The sequence below is a fragment of the Phaethon aethereus genome (assembly GCF_964289735.1).
Source record: "Phaethon aethereus genome assembly, chromosome: 20".
NCBI lineage: Eukaryota > Metazoa > Chordata > Aves > Phaethontiformes > Phaethontidae > Phaethon > Phaethon aethereus.
The window spans coordinates 6,734,583-6,749,037 of NC_138596.1; the positions used below are offsets into that span (position 1 = coordinate 6,734,583).

The window sequence follows — 14,455 nt, forward strand, 5'->3', positions numbered from 1 at the left end:
CTGGGTCGTCCCGCTGGGTGCTCCCGACCTGTGCCAGTGGCCCCTGCCACCCTGAAAATGGCACCAGGGAGTCGCCAAGTCAAACCCGGGGCCAAGGAAGGGGTGACACTGCCAGGAGGGCAAACCAGAGTCCCAACCTATAAGATTAGGCAGCAGTGCTGCCTAAAGCAGGGCCAAAACCTTCCACACACCAGCTGCCCCCATAGCTCAGCCTCCTCCCACCTCTGAGCTATGGGGCAGCAGCAGCACCTGACCTCCAACCGCCCCAGGAGGATGCCTGCGGGGTCAGGGAAGCTCTTACCTCCCACTCCCCGGGGCTGTGGTCGGCCTCGCTCACGCTTGGGGGACTAAAGGTGTGATTTGGAACTAAAATTCAATCTTTTCTTCCCCTAGATCACAGCGCAGAGTGGCTCCTGGCACCACCGAGCCAAACTGGATTTCACCCAGTGATCTGTAAGGTGAGATGCTGCGTCCCCCTGCTCTGTCCCCCAGCTGTTCAAGACCACATGAGGCCACCAAAACTGCCTGAGCTGCCTTCGAAAAGGTTTTGTGTCTTAATGGGATATTTGCCAGCAAATTCAAGCCACAAATGCTTTTCTTTTTTTTTTTTTGTGAAGGTGTTTGAAGTCCTTGAATTTACCCTTTGGCCACCTTAAATCTAGTTTCTAATCCCTGGCACAGTTAATCAAATCCACAGTGGTTTGAATTATGAGATGTCTCAGGGGGATTTATAGCTTGTATTGCTGATTATACCTTGACTTTATTATATTGCAAATATCTAACTTATGGTCACGGCTGACATTTACAATCCTCAGGTAGGTGCTTAGGATAACTTTTAGGAGCTCCAGATGTAATTGGAAGTGACTGATGGGCCTGTCACCATAGATAAACATGTAATCTGTAAAACGTTAATGCTCTTAAGACAGGCAGAGAGCAGGCAGAATAGGTGAAAAGGGTGGGTCAGCCTTAAAAAAAATAAAATAATCTTGGGTTTATTGCTGAGCAAGGCTCTGGGATGCCTGGTCTGGCTGAGACATCCCTGCCTGGGAAGGGGTTTCTGTCTTGTTGGTCTCCAGCAAATACCAGGATTTAGATCTTTGTTCCTTCTTGCTCTCAGCTGAAGGTTTTCAGGGTTTGAAACGGCCCTGGGAAGGAGAGGAAATGGTGATAAATAGAAATCAGGGTACTCACAGAACTGACACCTGCCTCCCTGGATTGCGGAGGCAGGTTTATCCCTGTGGCTCTTTTGGACCTGACCAGCGGCTTCTCTGTTTTGGAAGAGCAGCGAGTCCCACGTGGGCACGTGCCCCTTGGCGAGCATGACGAGCGAGGTGGTGGAGAATGAGTTTGAGTTTTACTCCAAGGCGGAGAAGTACTGGAAGGACGTGCCTGCCACGGTGGACGGCATGCTGGGAGGCTACGGCCACATCTCCAGCATCGACATCAACAGCTCCAGAAAGTTCCTGCAGAGGTTTCTGCGGGTAGGTGGCACAGTCTGTCATGCTCCCAAAACCCCGTCCTTCTCCCAGCACAAAGCTGGGCTCTCCCCTTTGGGTTGCTCTGTGGGATCCTCTGTTGCATGCGTGCTGGGAGACGCTGCAGTGTCCCCCCCATACTCCAGCTCCATTCTGCTTGGTTGCCCCATTTCTCCTCTGTGGGTACCTCACAGTGGGATTCAGCCCCTTGTGGTTGTTGTTCCAGGATGGCCCCAACCGGACGGGGACAACCCGCGCTCTGGACTGCGGAGCAGGCATCGGCCGGATCACCAAGCGGCTGCTGCTGCCCCTCTTCAAAACGGTGGACATGGTGGACGTGACAGAGGACTTCCTCACCAAGGCCAAGAGCTACCTGGGAGAGGAGGGCAGGCGGGTACGCAACTACTTCTGCTGCGGCCTCCAGGACTTCAGCCCCGAGCCAAACTCCTATGACGTCATCTGGATCCAGTGGGTCATCGGTGAGGATCACTCGGCTCACGGGGGTCTCACCAGCCTGTCCTCCATCCAGCTTCCCCCGAGGGGCTGGTGTCCCACACACTGGGGGGAGCTTTGGGGAGAGCAGCTTGAGATTTGCATGAAGGATGAACATCACATCATGGGTGGGCGGCTGTGTTGGGGACCTGCCCTCCATGAGCACAAGGGCATTGCACTGTGGGGTCTTCCCCCCCAAGCCCTCGGAGGCCAGGGCAGAGGGGTGGGTTGGATGGAGTTGGATAGAGCCCGTGGGACACAAGGTGGACACCCCCAAGCTAAAGCTTTGACCTGCAAATGGCTCAAGTATTTGGCTGCATGTATCAGGAGGGTTCCCAACTGCAGGCTCCTGGTCTCCTCCCCTTGTATCACGTGCTGCCTGGGGGCCCTGCCGCAGTCACCCCATGCCCTCTAACACCCACTCTGCCTCTCCAGGACACCTCACCGACAACCACCTCTCTGACTTCCTGAAGCGGTGCCGTGCCGGCCTGCGACCCAACGGCATCGTGGTCATCAAGGACAACATGGCTCAGGAGGGCGTGATCATGGACGATGTGGACAGCAGCGTCTGCCGGGACCTGGATGTGGTCCGTAAAATCATCCGCCGAGCTGGGCTGCACCTCCTGGCCGAGGAGCGCCAGGAGAACTTCCCCGATGAGATCTACCATGTCTACACCTTCGCCATGAGATGAAGGTGGCAGGAGAAGGTCTCTCCGGGGCCAGCTCGGAACACAGGCCAGCACAGTGGTTCCTGCTGGGGCTGGGAGGGGTGAGAACTGTGCCTTCACCGCAGGGTGGTGGATGGCGGCGAGGGTGTCGTGACTCCCTCTCCAGGGCTGGTCACAAGGGCTTTGTCTTCCAAGTTGCTGCTGTTTGTGAAAAAGAGGTGTTTGCCAAATACATTTTCCTGCTGTTGCACTTCTGCACGTGGGCTTTGTTGGATGCAGCGTTGGCTTGATGCCACCTTTGGGGGCTCTGTACAGGAGTAAGAGGGTCTCCCCTCAAGAGGCGTGCTCCATGGGCACCACCAGGTTGCTGACCACAGTCACACAGGGCTCCTCTTAGCAAAGAGGAGCTTGGAGCACCTCTGGGGGGGGTCTGGGCTCCCTTCCTTGCTTGGGTGTTTGACCCTTTCCTGCTCTTGAACTTCTTGCTGCTCTCAGCAACAAGCTGGGTAAGGCAAATGGGAGAAATGTCTGCCATTTCTCTGCGGTGAGTTGTGGAGGCAACTTCAGGTTCTGGGGCCTCTCCTTTAAACCCGTGCACGGGTCTTCCACACATGCAGCAAAAAGGCAGGTGGATGTAATCCTGGGTGCCCCACATCCTCCTCCAGGGATAGGGGTAACCCAGACAAAGCCCTGCAACCCTGGGAGAGAGCTGGTGTGCTCTGGGCATTAACAGGGACCCCCCAGCCCGTTACCACCAGCTCATAGTGCTGCAACACTACAGCTGCCCCCCCAACACCCCACACCATCACCTGGCTTTGAACACTCCAACCTCCTCCTTGGGCATATCCACATCCTTCTGCCCAAGTCTGGCCCCTGGCTCGTGCTGACCTAACTCAACACAACTTTCACAACCACCTGCCAGGTGGGCGAGCCCACACACAGAGCCCAGTTACAGCCTGTCCCGCTAGCCGGGTTCGCACACGATTCCCCGCATCCCCACAGAGCCCTCTCCTCCACCCCATCTCCCCTGGGGAAGAAACAAGCCCCTTATCATTATTATAAAAGGCTTCCTTTAATTGCTCATTTCCCATTCCAGACACCAGGGGAGTATTTGATCACTTTTTTTTTTTTTTAAACATCAATTCATCAAGATGCACAGCTCCAGTTCCACAGGGGGGGAAGATGACCCTTCTGCAGCCAAACTGCCCATGGATTCCAGATCCACCTGCTATAAACCGCACCTGCTCAGAATACTTTTTTTTTTTCCATCTTCTCATCCTCTTCTGCATCTGTCCCCCATGACAAACAAAAAACAACAAAAACGTGGGGGGCTCAGCTCTGTGGCCAGCCTTTGGCACCTCATGAGGAAGCAGATGCCTAGAAGGGGAAGCCAGACAGCTGTGGCTTGGACATGGGACCTCCATGTGCAGCCCCAGAGTTTGTAGGTTCCAGCAGCAGGTTGGAAGGAAAACCGAGTCCTGCTGCAATTTCTTGTACCTGGGAAGGAGGCCCTGGAGACTGAGGTCCTAGGAGTAGTCAGCAAGGCAGACAGCCAAGGAACGGAGACCGAGGCGCAAGGCACTCAGCAGTTAGCTGCCCATTCCTTGTCCTTGCTCTCGCAACACCACTGAAGCCAAGAAACATCCATTTGTCTGTCTTGGAGGCCAGCACCTCTGAGATGTCCTTGGCCGATGCTTCTCTGCACAGGGAGGATGGGGTGCTCCCAGCAGAAACTCAGAGGGTGCTGACCAGCCAGCCACCGCTGCACACCCAGCTTCCCCTCACCCCCGCAATCCTGATTTCAGAAGCCGCCTCCCACCAGCAGGACCGGAGGCAGGCAACCAGGACACTGATGCCAGCACTCTCCTGGCACAGGGAGCACCTCTTCTCCCAGCACCCCGAGGCATCTCACAACTCCACCGCCTGCCTAAGGCACTGCGTCACCCACCCCGGAGCCAGCAGGGCTAGAAAGAGACGGGACAGGCTGCCTGTCTGGTCACAGCACCCCAACCGCCCCACGGGTCCTGTCCACCAGGCCTTTTCTTAAAATACACACGAACCAGCCCTCTGCCCCAGTATCCAGCTCCCTGATGCACAGGGAGCCACGGAGCTCTGCCTGCCTTCCCACCACGTGCCCCAGAGCAACAAGGCCTCCACAGATGCGTGTGCAGTGTCATGCTCAAAAAAAGCACACCTCACAGAAAACGTAGCAGAGACAGACATCACAGGCAGCACCGGCCAAGCTGTGGGCGCGTGGACGGCATGCGGACAGTCCACTTCTTGCAGAGAAAACTGGCGCAGAGCAGAGATTTGGTGGCTGTAGGCACACCACGACCGTGGAGGGGGAGACAAAGGCATTAGTCAGTGTCAGAGGTCCTCATGCCCGGCAGCAGTGTGGTCAATGAGGAGGTACCACTTCAGCCTGTCTGGAAGAGGTAAAGCCTTGATTTTGACGTCTACTGGCCACGGTTTAAGGCGCTGCCGGATAAACACTCTGCAGAGATGTTTCAATGCCTGTGGGGAGCGCTCCAGCTGCTTCAGAGAGCAGAAGAGAGTCCTGATCTTTTCCCCGTGGTACCTACAGCTGCTGGTGTTGACCTCAAAGTTGCTGGGCAGCTGGATGGCTTGTGAACTGGCCATCATGAGCTCCAGCAGGGTCTGACCCTTCTGGATGAGGTCTGTAGAGAAGCTGTCATCTTCGGAGACACTGAGGTGCGAGCAGAGGCACTCAAAGACAATGTGGAAGCCTGACCAGCAGGAGGGACCATGGAGGGAGCAGTTGTAGGCAGCACCCGACTCCAGCAAGAAACGCAGCAGCGGGAAGTGGCGTTTGAAGCTTTTGAAGCAGAGGTGGGTGAGGGACTCGGGGGCCGGGCACTCGCTGGGGTTGGCACCGTGGGCCAGCAGCAGCTGTGTGACACGAAAGCAGAAGCGACTGATCACCTGTGCCTCCTCAGTGTTGCTGCACACCATCTCTCCCAGCAGGAAGATGATGTAGGTGAAGACAGTGTCACCATCTTTGGTGGTGGCCCTGACATCTGCGCCTGGAAGAAGGGACAGAGAACATAACTGGCATTGCAGACAGTGAGGCCAGGACAGAACTAACTGGCACTGCTGGGCTTTATTCTTGCTCAAGTGGGAACATAAAGGAGTTGGGAGGGCAGCACCCACTGCTGTACAACCAATCAGCCAGCACTAGGCCTGCAGGGGCTGTGTGGAGAGGGGAGAAGGCTGCCCTCACCTCCTTCCAAGAGGAGACGGATGCTCTCAGTGTTGTGGATCTGGACACCGTCACTGCTGGCCAGGGCGTGCAACAGTGCTGTCTTTCCTGCAATGGAGCAACTGGTCAGTCAGATGAAAACAGGGTGACACCCTGTAAGGCAGAAAGGAAAACAATCCATCCACCAACGAGATGGCCAAACATTGGGAAGAGACAACCCTTCTTCTGGCAGGCTCCCGCTGTCCCCATGATGGTGCAGAGCTATGGGAACAAGGTGACAGGCCACACCTGCAGTGTTGGTGGTGGCCCCAGAGGGTACGTGTGCCAGGGCAGAGTGGGTTTTAGAGCATGTCAGCACCCAAGGCTGTGAGGGCACAGCCCCATCCCGTCTCCCCCGGACTGCACAGAGCTGGTTTCAGCCTCCTTCTGCACCCGACATAGCCAAGATACAAGGAGAAAACACAGAGCACCAGGGAGGTTCTGCACCCAACTTCCAAACCAGCTGACAACCAGAGAGCATTTGCAGCAGCAAGATGCAAGGACCCAGACCCCATGCCCTGCCCTAGCCCACCCATGAGGGCCAACTGCTGGCAGCACCCGGGCTGGGGGAGCTGGATGGGGCACACGGACCGTTTTTGTCAGCTGCGTTGACATCAGCCCCCAGCTGAAGCAGCCGCTGGAGGCACGGCAGCCGCTCGGGCTCCTCGCTGGCCAGATCAAGGGGACTGCTCTCATGGATCTACACAGAGCAAGAAGGAAAAAAACATTAGTAAGTATTAAAGTATTTGTGAGTGCTTCCGGAGAGTCACTGCTGGGGCTTTGTCATGGCCAACATAAGAGCATATTGGAACCCATCCCCAAAAAACCAAAGTGAACCTTCCCGGTGTACCCATAGGCAGAGATTTGTCTACTCCAGCCTCCTCCCACCCATTGCTCCACAGCAGAGGCAGGTTTGCTCAGCCAAAGGCAACTTGATCTTCTGCCATGGCACTGGAGCACTACAGATGACGGGCACAGGAGGTCACCAAGGGGAAGAGGCACACAGTGAGGCCAGGGAAGTGGGGAGGTCTGTCCCCACACACCTGCTCCTTGCTGTTAAGTTTCAAGGGGGCTCACAGCTTGGCTGTGCCCAGGCAGCGAAGCCCGTACCCGGTCTCTGCGGTTGATGTCAGCCCCGTGGTGCACCAGGAGCTCCACCATATCCGGCTGGTTGCGGAGCACTGCGATGTGCAGGGGCGTGTAGTAGGTGACTGGATCTGAGGACAAAAACACAGAGTCAGAGAGAACTAAGCGTTCCCCAGAACAGCCCTGACACCCTGATTTTCTCCAGCAAAAGTCCTGAAGTACAAACTGGCCCCCAAGCCCTGGTCATCCCCCCATCCCTGCAGCTGGGTCTGGACAAGGGCTGCCACAAAGCACACCCACGCTATCCCAGCCCAGTGGGGGTCTGAGTTAGCATCACCCCCTCTTTCTGCCCCAGCGATCACCGCCTGCCAGGGCAGCTTCTCACCAGCTGGCTCCTCCTGGCCAGGCCCACCCCTTTCCCACCAGCCTCACCTTCAAAGCTGAGGTCAGCTCCAAACTCCAGGAGGATTTCTGCAGCAGGGATGAGCCCCAGCTCGGTGACCTTCAGCAGGGCATAGCTGACACCTTCTTGATAAAATGGGGAGTGGGTCTCCCTCTCCAAGACTCGTCTCACAGCAGACAGCTGGCTCCTGTCGCTGCCCAGACAGGCAGGGCTTAAGACACACAGAAACAACCAATTACTCAGCTGAATGGCACATATCTCGGGTGTGTTTGCAAGGGTCAAAGTAGCACCAGGGAGGAAAAAAAGCCCCAGTGTCTCCTCTTGTCTTGTAAACACTGGGTCTCTAACCTGTTGGCTATGGCATTATGCAGCAGCAGCATCGGGGTCACAGCTGAACTCCAGATTAGGTTTTATTGCCATGGGTCAGGCAGAAAGGGCTGTTCTTAGGGAGCACACATAGTCCCTGTGTTTGCTCTGCTCCATCCCCACATTCCCAAAGAACAGCAGCAAGAGGAGGGTCTATGGGACGAACTGCTCACCAGGACCAGGGTTTGTCCCCAGTCAGTGCTGTGTCTGACCTCAGCTGCATTGCTGACCTCCAGCCATCACCCCCTAAAACACCAAGTGAGCTTCTATCCCCAGAGCTCTGCTCACAGCCCCATCTACTTACCTCTCAAGGACAGTCTGCCGTTCCACATCCTGTATCGCCAGCAAACCCAAGATCTCATCTACCAGGGGCTGATACTCAAAGATGATCCTGCGGAAGCCGTGCAGGAAAGGCATCGTGCTCTGCTCTGTGTACTGACCGTCCAGGGGCCTCCAGCATGGCAGTGGCTTCTTCCCCCGCTCAGGACTCCGGCAGGCAGACCCTGGTGCTGCCTGGTTTCCAAAGGACTTTTCCTTCCTTTTGAAAAAAACAAGCCTTTCTAGCAGTTTTGCATTTGGAAAAAAAATACAGCCTCCCTTCCTCCCTCCCTCATTACGTGTTTCTAAGAAACGATGAAGACCCATGCAGAGACCTCCTCCCACATGCCACAGAGGCGTATTCAAATTATCTCCTGCACACAGAGCCACAAATTGGAGTTATCTGGGCGCAGGAAGAAAACATGCCAGGCGGAGCCCAGGCTCAGGGCACGCCGCACTTGCGGAGGCTCTGCCACAAGCCTGCAGGTGCCAGGGGGAGGGTGGCCAGTGCGGAGGGGCTCCGAGCACTCCGGAGTGCCTGCGACCAGTGGGTCCCACCTGCTCTCTGTGTGCAGAGCAGGGCTGGAGCAGCCCCCTCAAGGCTGGGAGCCCCATAAACCCCTGCGACCCACAGGAGCAGCCCAGGGGCCACCAACCCCACCCTGTGACCCACAGGAGCCAGCCCAGGGGCCACCAACCTCCCCGTGATCCACAGGAGCCAGCCCAGGGGCGACCAACCCCACCCTGTGACCCACAGGAGCCAGCCCAGGGGCCACCAACCTCCCCGCGACCCACAGGAGCCAGCCCAGGGGCCATCATCGCCGCAACACACAGGGCGGCAACCCCGAGGAGGAGCCCAAAAGGCCCCTAAATATCGCTGCGTCCCACAGGGGCAAGCGCAGCGGCTCAGAAAACCCCCAGCACCACGAAGACCCCCGGGACCCCACCGAGACGGCGCCACCGGCCCCTGACGCTCCCGCGCCCCACGGCGCGAGACCCCGGAGGGAGCCCGCAGGTGCCCGAAGGGCCCCCAAGCTCCACAGGGAGGGACCCGGAGGCCCCAGCAACCACCTTCCCCTCACGGAGACCACCCCAGAGCTGATACACGCACCACACCCCACTCGCCCCGTCCCCGTCGCCACCGGAACCGGAAGCCGCCTCTTGCGTCGAGAGGGGCGGAACCTCGCTGGGGCGGGGCTTAACCAGGGGGCGGGGCCTCCCTGGGAGCAAGACTGCGGAGCGGCCGGCAGAGGGCAGCACGCGGCCGGGAGCGGCGCTCCGGGAGCGCGCAGGGGCGCGCGCGGCAGGTGGGCGGGGCAGTCTGGGCACACCCCGGTGCACGCCCCGCGCGCGGGCACACCCCCGCGCACACACTCGCGGGCGCGCGCACACCCGCAGGTGCACGCTCATCCGCGCACATGAGGTGCACGCCCCGCGCGCGCACACAGTGCGCAGGTGTGCACGAGGCCGTTTGCACACTCACGGAGGGGCCGCGGGTGCGCGCACACGCAAGGCGCACGAGCCCCCCGCGTTGCACGCCCTCCCCGCCCCCGTGCACAGGCACGACTGCACGAGCCACAGCAGCACAACGCCTCCCGACACCCCAGATGTGCACAGCTGCTCGCACGCGCGCCGTGCACACCCACGGGCACGCACACAAGGGCACCAGCTCGTGCACAGGCAAGGTGTGCGCGTGCACACACGCACGCGCATAGCTACACCCCCTCCCAGGGCCTGCGATGGCGTCGGCTCCAGCTCCGCCACCCGCGGGGGGAGTGGGGGGGTGCTGTGGTCGTGCAACCTCATGCACCAGCTCAGTTCCCACCCTGCCCCCCCCGGGAGCACTCACCACGGGGGGCGACTCACACCCACCCGGGACGGGGTGAGGGTGCTGGGGAGGCGGCACCGAGCGGCTGCTGCCTCCCTGGGGCTCGGGGCTCTCGGGCTGTCGGGGAACTCGGGGGCTGCTGCCCGCAGCACACCCAGACCCTCCCCGGCTGAAAGAGCTGCTGGGGGAAGCGTTAGCCCAGGATTTAGTGGTATTATTATCATCATCATCATTATTTTTATTATTATTCTGGTGGAATTTCCAGACGCGGGGAGCTCCGGAGAGCCGGCAATAACTGCAGCCGCCTTGGGTTTCCTATTTACGTATTTATTTTATTCTGGTGGAGCGCTTCCAGATTTCAGCAGGCAGCCGTGGCCCGGGGGCAGAGGGGGCGAGGAGGCCACGCCGGTTGGGCATTTTTCTGACATGCCGTCATGCTCCCCCCCTGTTTCCCACCCTTCCCTTCCCCACACAAAGTGGGGTGCCAGGGTGGGGGACCCTGGTGCCTATAGCCCCCCGGCCCCAGGACGGCCTCCGCGGCAGGGCAGGGCATCCCAAGCCCTTTGCAGAATGGCTGTCAGCTCCGGTGCCACGGGGACTTTGTGCTGTGCTGTGACCCCCCTGTCAGCCCAGCAGCCCCCATGAGTAGGGTCTGGGGGGCATCATCCTCGTGCCATCCTGAGTGGGGGGAAATAACCCAATCCAAGCGCCCTGGGCAGGGTCCAGAGGGGAAAAACAGCAGGAGGAGTAATGGGGAGTGAGGATTTCTCCCTCCATGTGGAGGATGTTTTATGCCTGTATGAGCCGGCTTCAAACCACCGCAGCCTGGCCGGGGGGACCCCACGTCGGGTGGGCTGGGCAGCTGAGACCCTCGCTCCGATCCCGAGGGCCTCCCCGCTACTGCCGGCAGCTGGGTAAACCCACACCCTGGACCCTCCGGAGTCGGGGTGGCAGCGCCAGGCGCAGTAGCTGTCCCCAGCTGTGTGGGACCGTGCAGGATCCAGCCCTCCATCAGACACCATTTTGGGTGGAAATCCCCGCTGCGTTCCTCGCTGTTGGCTGGGAAAGGGGAGCTGACGAGCGTGGGTCACCCCACTGCCACTTCCGACTCCAGCTGCGTTGGCCCCGGGGATGAGAGGGGACCCCCACCAGCCCGACCTGCTCCCACGAGCTCTGCAGAGGCTTTGGCCCCCCGGCTGGAAAGGAGGCTTTGGGGGTGCGGTGTGGGGCCAAACCCAGCTCAAAACCAGCCCTGGGAGGTGTCAAGCCCAGAGACCCAAGGGCTGAAACCCCTCCCTGGCCCTTAGCACGGCGAGGCTGGCGGGTGCTGGGTGCACGGGAGCCCTTCCCTGGAGCATCCCTGCCCTGGTCCTGCCATGGCCGTGCCATGAGCCACATCCTCCAGGGAAGTGACTCCCCATCCCCACATTTCTTGGGCGAAAACAATCCATTTTGCAAATAGGGACGTCGCTGGCGCGGTCGGCCGGGGCGTTCAAGTGTCCGGCTAAAATAACAGCGTTGGGATCTGCCCCCTTCCTCCCCATCGCCTTGGCGGGGCGGACTAGGAAGAATGCGAGCTGGCTATCCATCAGGGAGACAGAGCAACAGCCAGCCGAAGAAAGAGGGGCATTTTAGGAGGAAAGCCAGGGAAATTTGATCATTAAGAAATCCTCCTGGCTGTCTGGGGGAATTTAATTAAATTGCTGGAAAGGGCTGTAAGCACATCTGGATCCAATATGTGCAGCTTTGATTTTTTTCTTTCTTTCTTTCTTTCTTTTTTTTTTTTTTTTTTAGTTCACTCTTTTCCCATCTCGCTGTTGAAGGAGGGGGGGAATAAAAGGGAAATAGCAGAGCCACGGAGTATTGGTTCATCTGGGACTGGGATTCCTGGCAGGGAAAGAAAGAGAGAGAGAGAAAGAAAGAGGCAGAAACAGAGGGAATAAGAAAGCTGGGAGAAAAACCTTCACCAAGGGCCTGGCCGGGGTGTTTTATAATGCCACCGACCGCAGCGACAAGGAGCCAGGAGGGAGCAGGGGGAGCTGTGAGAGCTGGAGGGGAGAGGAGGAGGAGAGGAGCTAGCCCAGGGCACGCTGCGCTGTCGGGGCCTGGTAGGGATGGAGGGAGAAATGGGAATTGTTCAGGGGAATGAGAAATAACATTCCTGCTGGGAGCGGCAGGGCTGGGCACGGGGGGACTCCTCCAGCATGTGCCCCCGGCCATCGCCCCTGCGGGCCCTAACCCCTGCCCGGCCCGATGCCCTCGGGGCCGGGGCAGGACGGGGATGCTCTGGTCCCCAGCCCCGGGCGGGACGCAGGGCTGGGCACGGCTCCCAGGCAGGCAGGCAGCCCGGCTTCCCCAGCGCTGGGGGCGGGATCGACCCCGGCCACCCGCCCCGAGAGCCGGTCGCCGGGTCCTGGCTGGGCACCATCAAGCCCCCCCACCTCCCATAGTCTGCTCCTTACTACCTCCTTACTCCATACATCCTCCTCCCGGTGTAGCAGAGGTGCATCTCCATAGTAAGAAAAAATCCTTCCGCCCATGGGGGATGTGGGCAAGCCAGCCCATTTTCTCTGCACAGTAATATGCATAGGGAAAGATTTTGGGAATATTAGGGAGAACGGGCAGTCGGGCACCGACAGGAGCAGCGCCAACCCAAGCAGTGCTCCGAGGATGCTGCACCGTCCCACCCCAGCCACCGCCGCCGTTCGGGGGTGAGGAGGAGGGCTGGGGCTGGCAGAGCACGTCCGGATCCGTGCCGCGGCGAGCGTTGTGGAAGTGTGAGATGTTATCACAGCATGAGAGAAACCCCTAACAAAGCAAGATTACCAAAAAATATCTTTTTTTTTTTTTTTTTTAAGAGAGGAAGATGAGGGACTGGCAAGCAGAAACACATTCATCCCAAGGGCTGCAAGCTGCAAATCTGGCAGGCTCTGGCCGGCCGGATCCTCACCCCGAGAGCCTGGCACGGCCCTGCAGTTCAGTGCCGCTCTGGTTCATCAGCCCAGCAGCTCCGGCTCAGCAAAGCCTGGCTCTGAGCACACACCCAGCTCAGCAAAACCCAGGTGCTCAGCGTCAGGCAAAGCAAACCTGCTTGGCTTCGTCTCCAAACCACCCCTATTCTGCTCTGAGCACGGCCGAGTGTCACCTTGCCAGCTTCAAGGTGCAGTTTTAATCACTTAAAATACATTCCATCCACCCACATCTCCCCCCAAAAAAAGAAGAGCTTGCACAAGAGAGTTAGGAAAGGCCAGGAGGGTGGGTTTCAAACAACTGGGTCTTGCTTCGTGTGGCTGGCGGAGTTAAAAAAGATGCTAAAAAAAAAAAAGTCAAATCCTACAGCTAAAAAGGAAATTGCATTAATACAGATTGTTTTATTTAAAAAAAGCAAACCCTGACCTCTACTTCAAAAAAGTCATTAGACATTCTCCTTCTGAAAGGCCGACAGGGGATATTACTGAAAGGCCAGTTAATTTCTCAATGACTTACTGTTCTTGCTCTGCTCATGGAAATGTGTAAAGAGTCGGAGGGTAATTTAAGGCACCCTGCAGAAAGGTGTGTAAATCTTTGCATGTCTAAAGAAACTTTACCAGACCGCTAGGATTGGGAAAAAAGAAAATGCTTGCCCTCTTTTTTTTTTTAAACTTTTTTTTTTTTTTTTTACTTTCCTTTGGAACTCTGATCCCCTTTGATCATAAAAAAGGTCATATTTCACCCAAAAAAATATCAGCAATCACAGGGCCCGAGGAAGTGCGAACCCAAGGGGGTTTCACTGACGATTATTCCCTCCATTTAATTATTTAATGCCGCAAACTGAGGGAAAGCTGTCTCCCCTGGAAAAGCCAGACAGTTCAAGAATAAGGTCTGGCCCCAAACAAGGAGGAGGAAGAAGGTTATAAATGGGGCTGGGGCTGCTCCGTCCCCCCTCCTGCCCTCACCCCGTCATGGGCCAAGACCAGCCGCCCCACTGCCCCCCCCCAGAATAATCACAGCAAGATGTTCCCAGCCTCTGGGGCCAAGGGGGAAACTCTGGCTGAAGGACGGGGGTCCTCACTGCCCCGGCCCCCCCCTGGCCCCGGCTGCACGGGGCGCATTGCCGATGGGTCACTGCCTGCAAAGGGACATCTCTGTCCCCCAGCTTGGGCCTCGAGCGGTTTTTGCTGGACATGGTGTCATCCTGGGAAGGATGACATGGCCATGGTGGAAAAAGGCAGGATAAAGCGGGTACCTGGCCGAGGAGGGGTGCCCCGGGGTGGCGCTGGGTCCCCAGGGCCCGGTGGTCCCAGGGGTGATGCATACATCTCGTCCCCGCCCCGAGAACACGGGGCAGCCGGGAGGGCTGATGGCAATATATGCAATCTATACCCTAAAATACACCCTGAGTGCATAACTGCAGTGCAGAGCGTCGCCCTGGCACCGCGCACCGCCGGGGACCCATCCAGCTGGGTGCTGGGCAGAGGTGAAACACCCGTCCATGGGGAGCAGCCCCTGGGGGAGCAGGAGCAGAAAGCGGTGCGACACCAGCCCGTGATTTACACAGCCAAGGGCGGGCAGGACCAGACA

General features: G+C 58.2%; 2 protein-coding genes across 2 annotated transcripts; one reads left to right on the top strand and one right to left on the bottom strand.

The window, feature by feature from the left end:
• Nucleotides 1-352: 352 nt before the first annotated feature.
• Nucleotides 353-2,659, top strand: NTMT1 (N-terminal Xaa-Pro-Lys N-methyltransferase 1; the record flags this gene model as incomplete). Its single annotated transcript, XM_082009164.1, has 4 exons — nucleotides 353-458; nucleotides 1,286-1,481; nucleotides 1,702-1,954; nucleotides 2,403-2,659. The coding sequence occupies exons 2-4, from the start codon at nucleotides 1,320-1,322 to the stop codon at nucleotides 2,657-2,659; spliced, it is 672 nt and encodes a 223-aa protein (XP_081865290.1). The 5' UTR covers nucleotides 353-458; nucleotides 1,286-1,319.
• A 2,343-nt stretch (nucleotides 2,660-5,002) lies between these two features.
• ASB6 (ankyrin repeat and SOCS box containing 6) lies at nucleotides 5,003-8,166 on the bottom strand (the record flags this gene model as incomplete). The annotated part of the gene is made up of 6 exons (XM_082008816.1): nucleotides 5,003-5,679; nucleotides 5,877-5,963; nucleotides 6,486-6,594; nucleotides 7,005-7,111; nucleotides 7,413-7,594; nucleotides 8,054-8,166. The coding sequence occupies 6 exons, from the start codon at nucleotides 8,164-8,166 to the stop codon at nucleotides 5,003-5,005; spliced, it is 1,275 nt and encodes a 424-aa protein (XP_081864942.1).
• Between the last annotated feature and the right edge of the window lie 6,289 nt (nucleotides 8,167-14,455).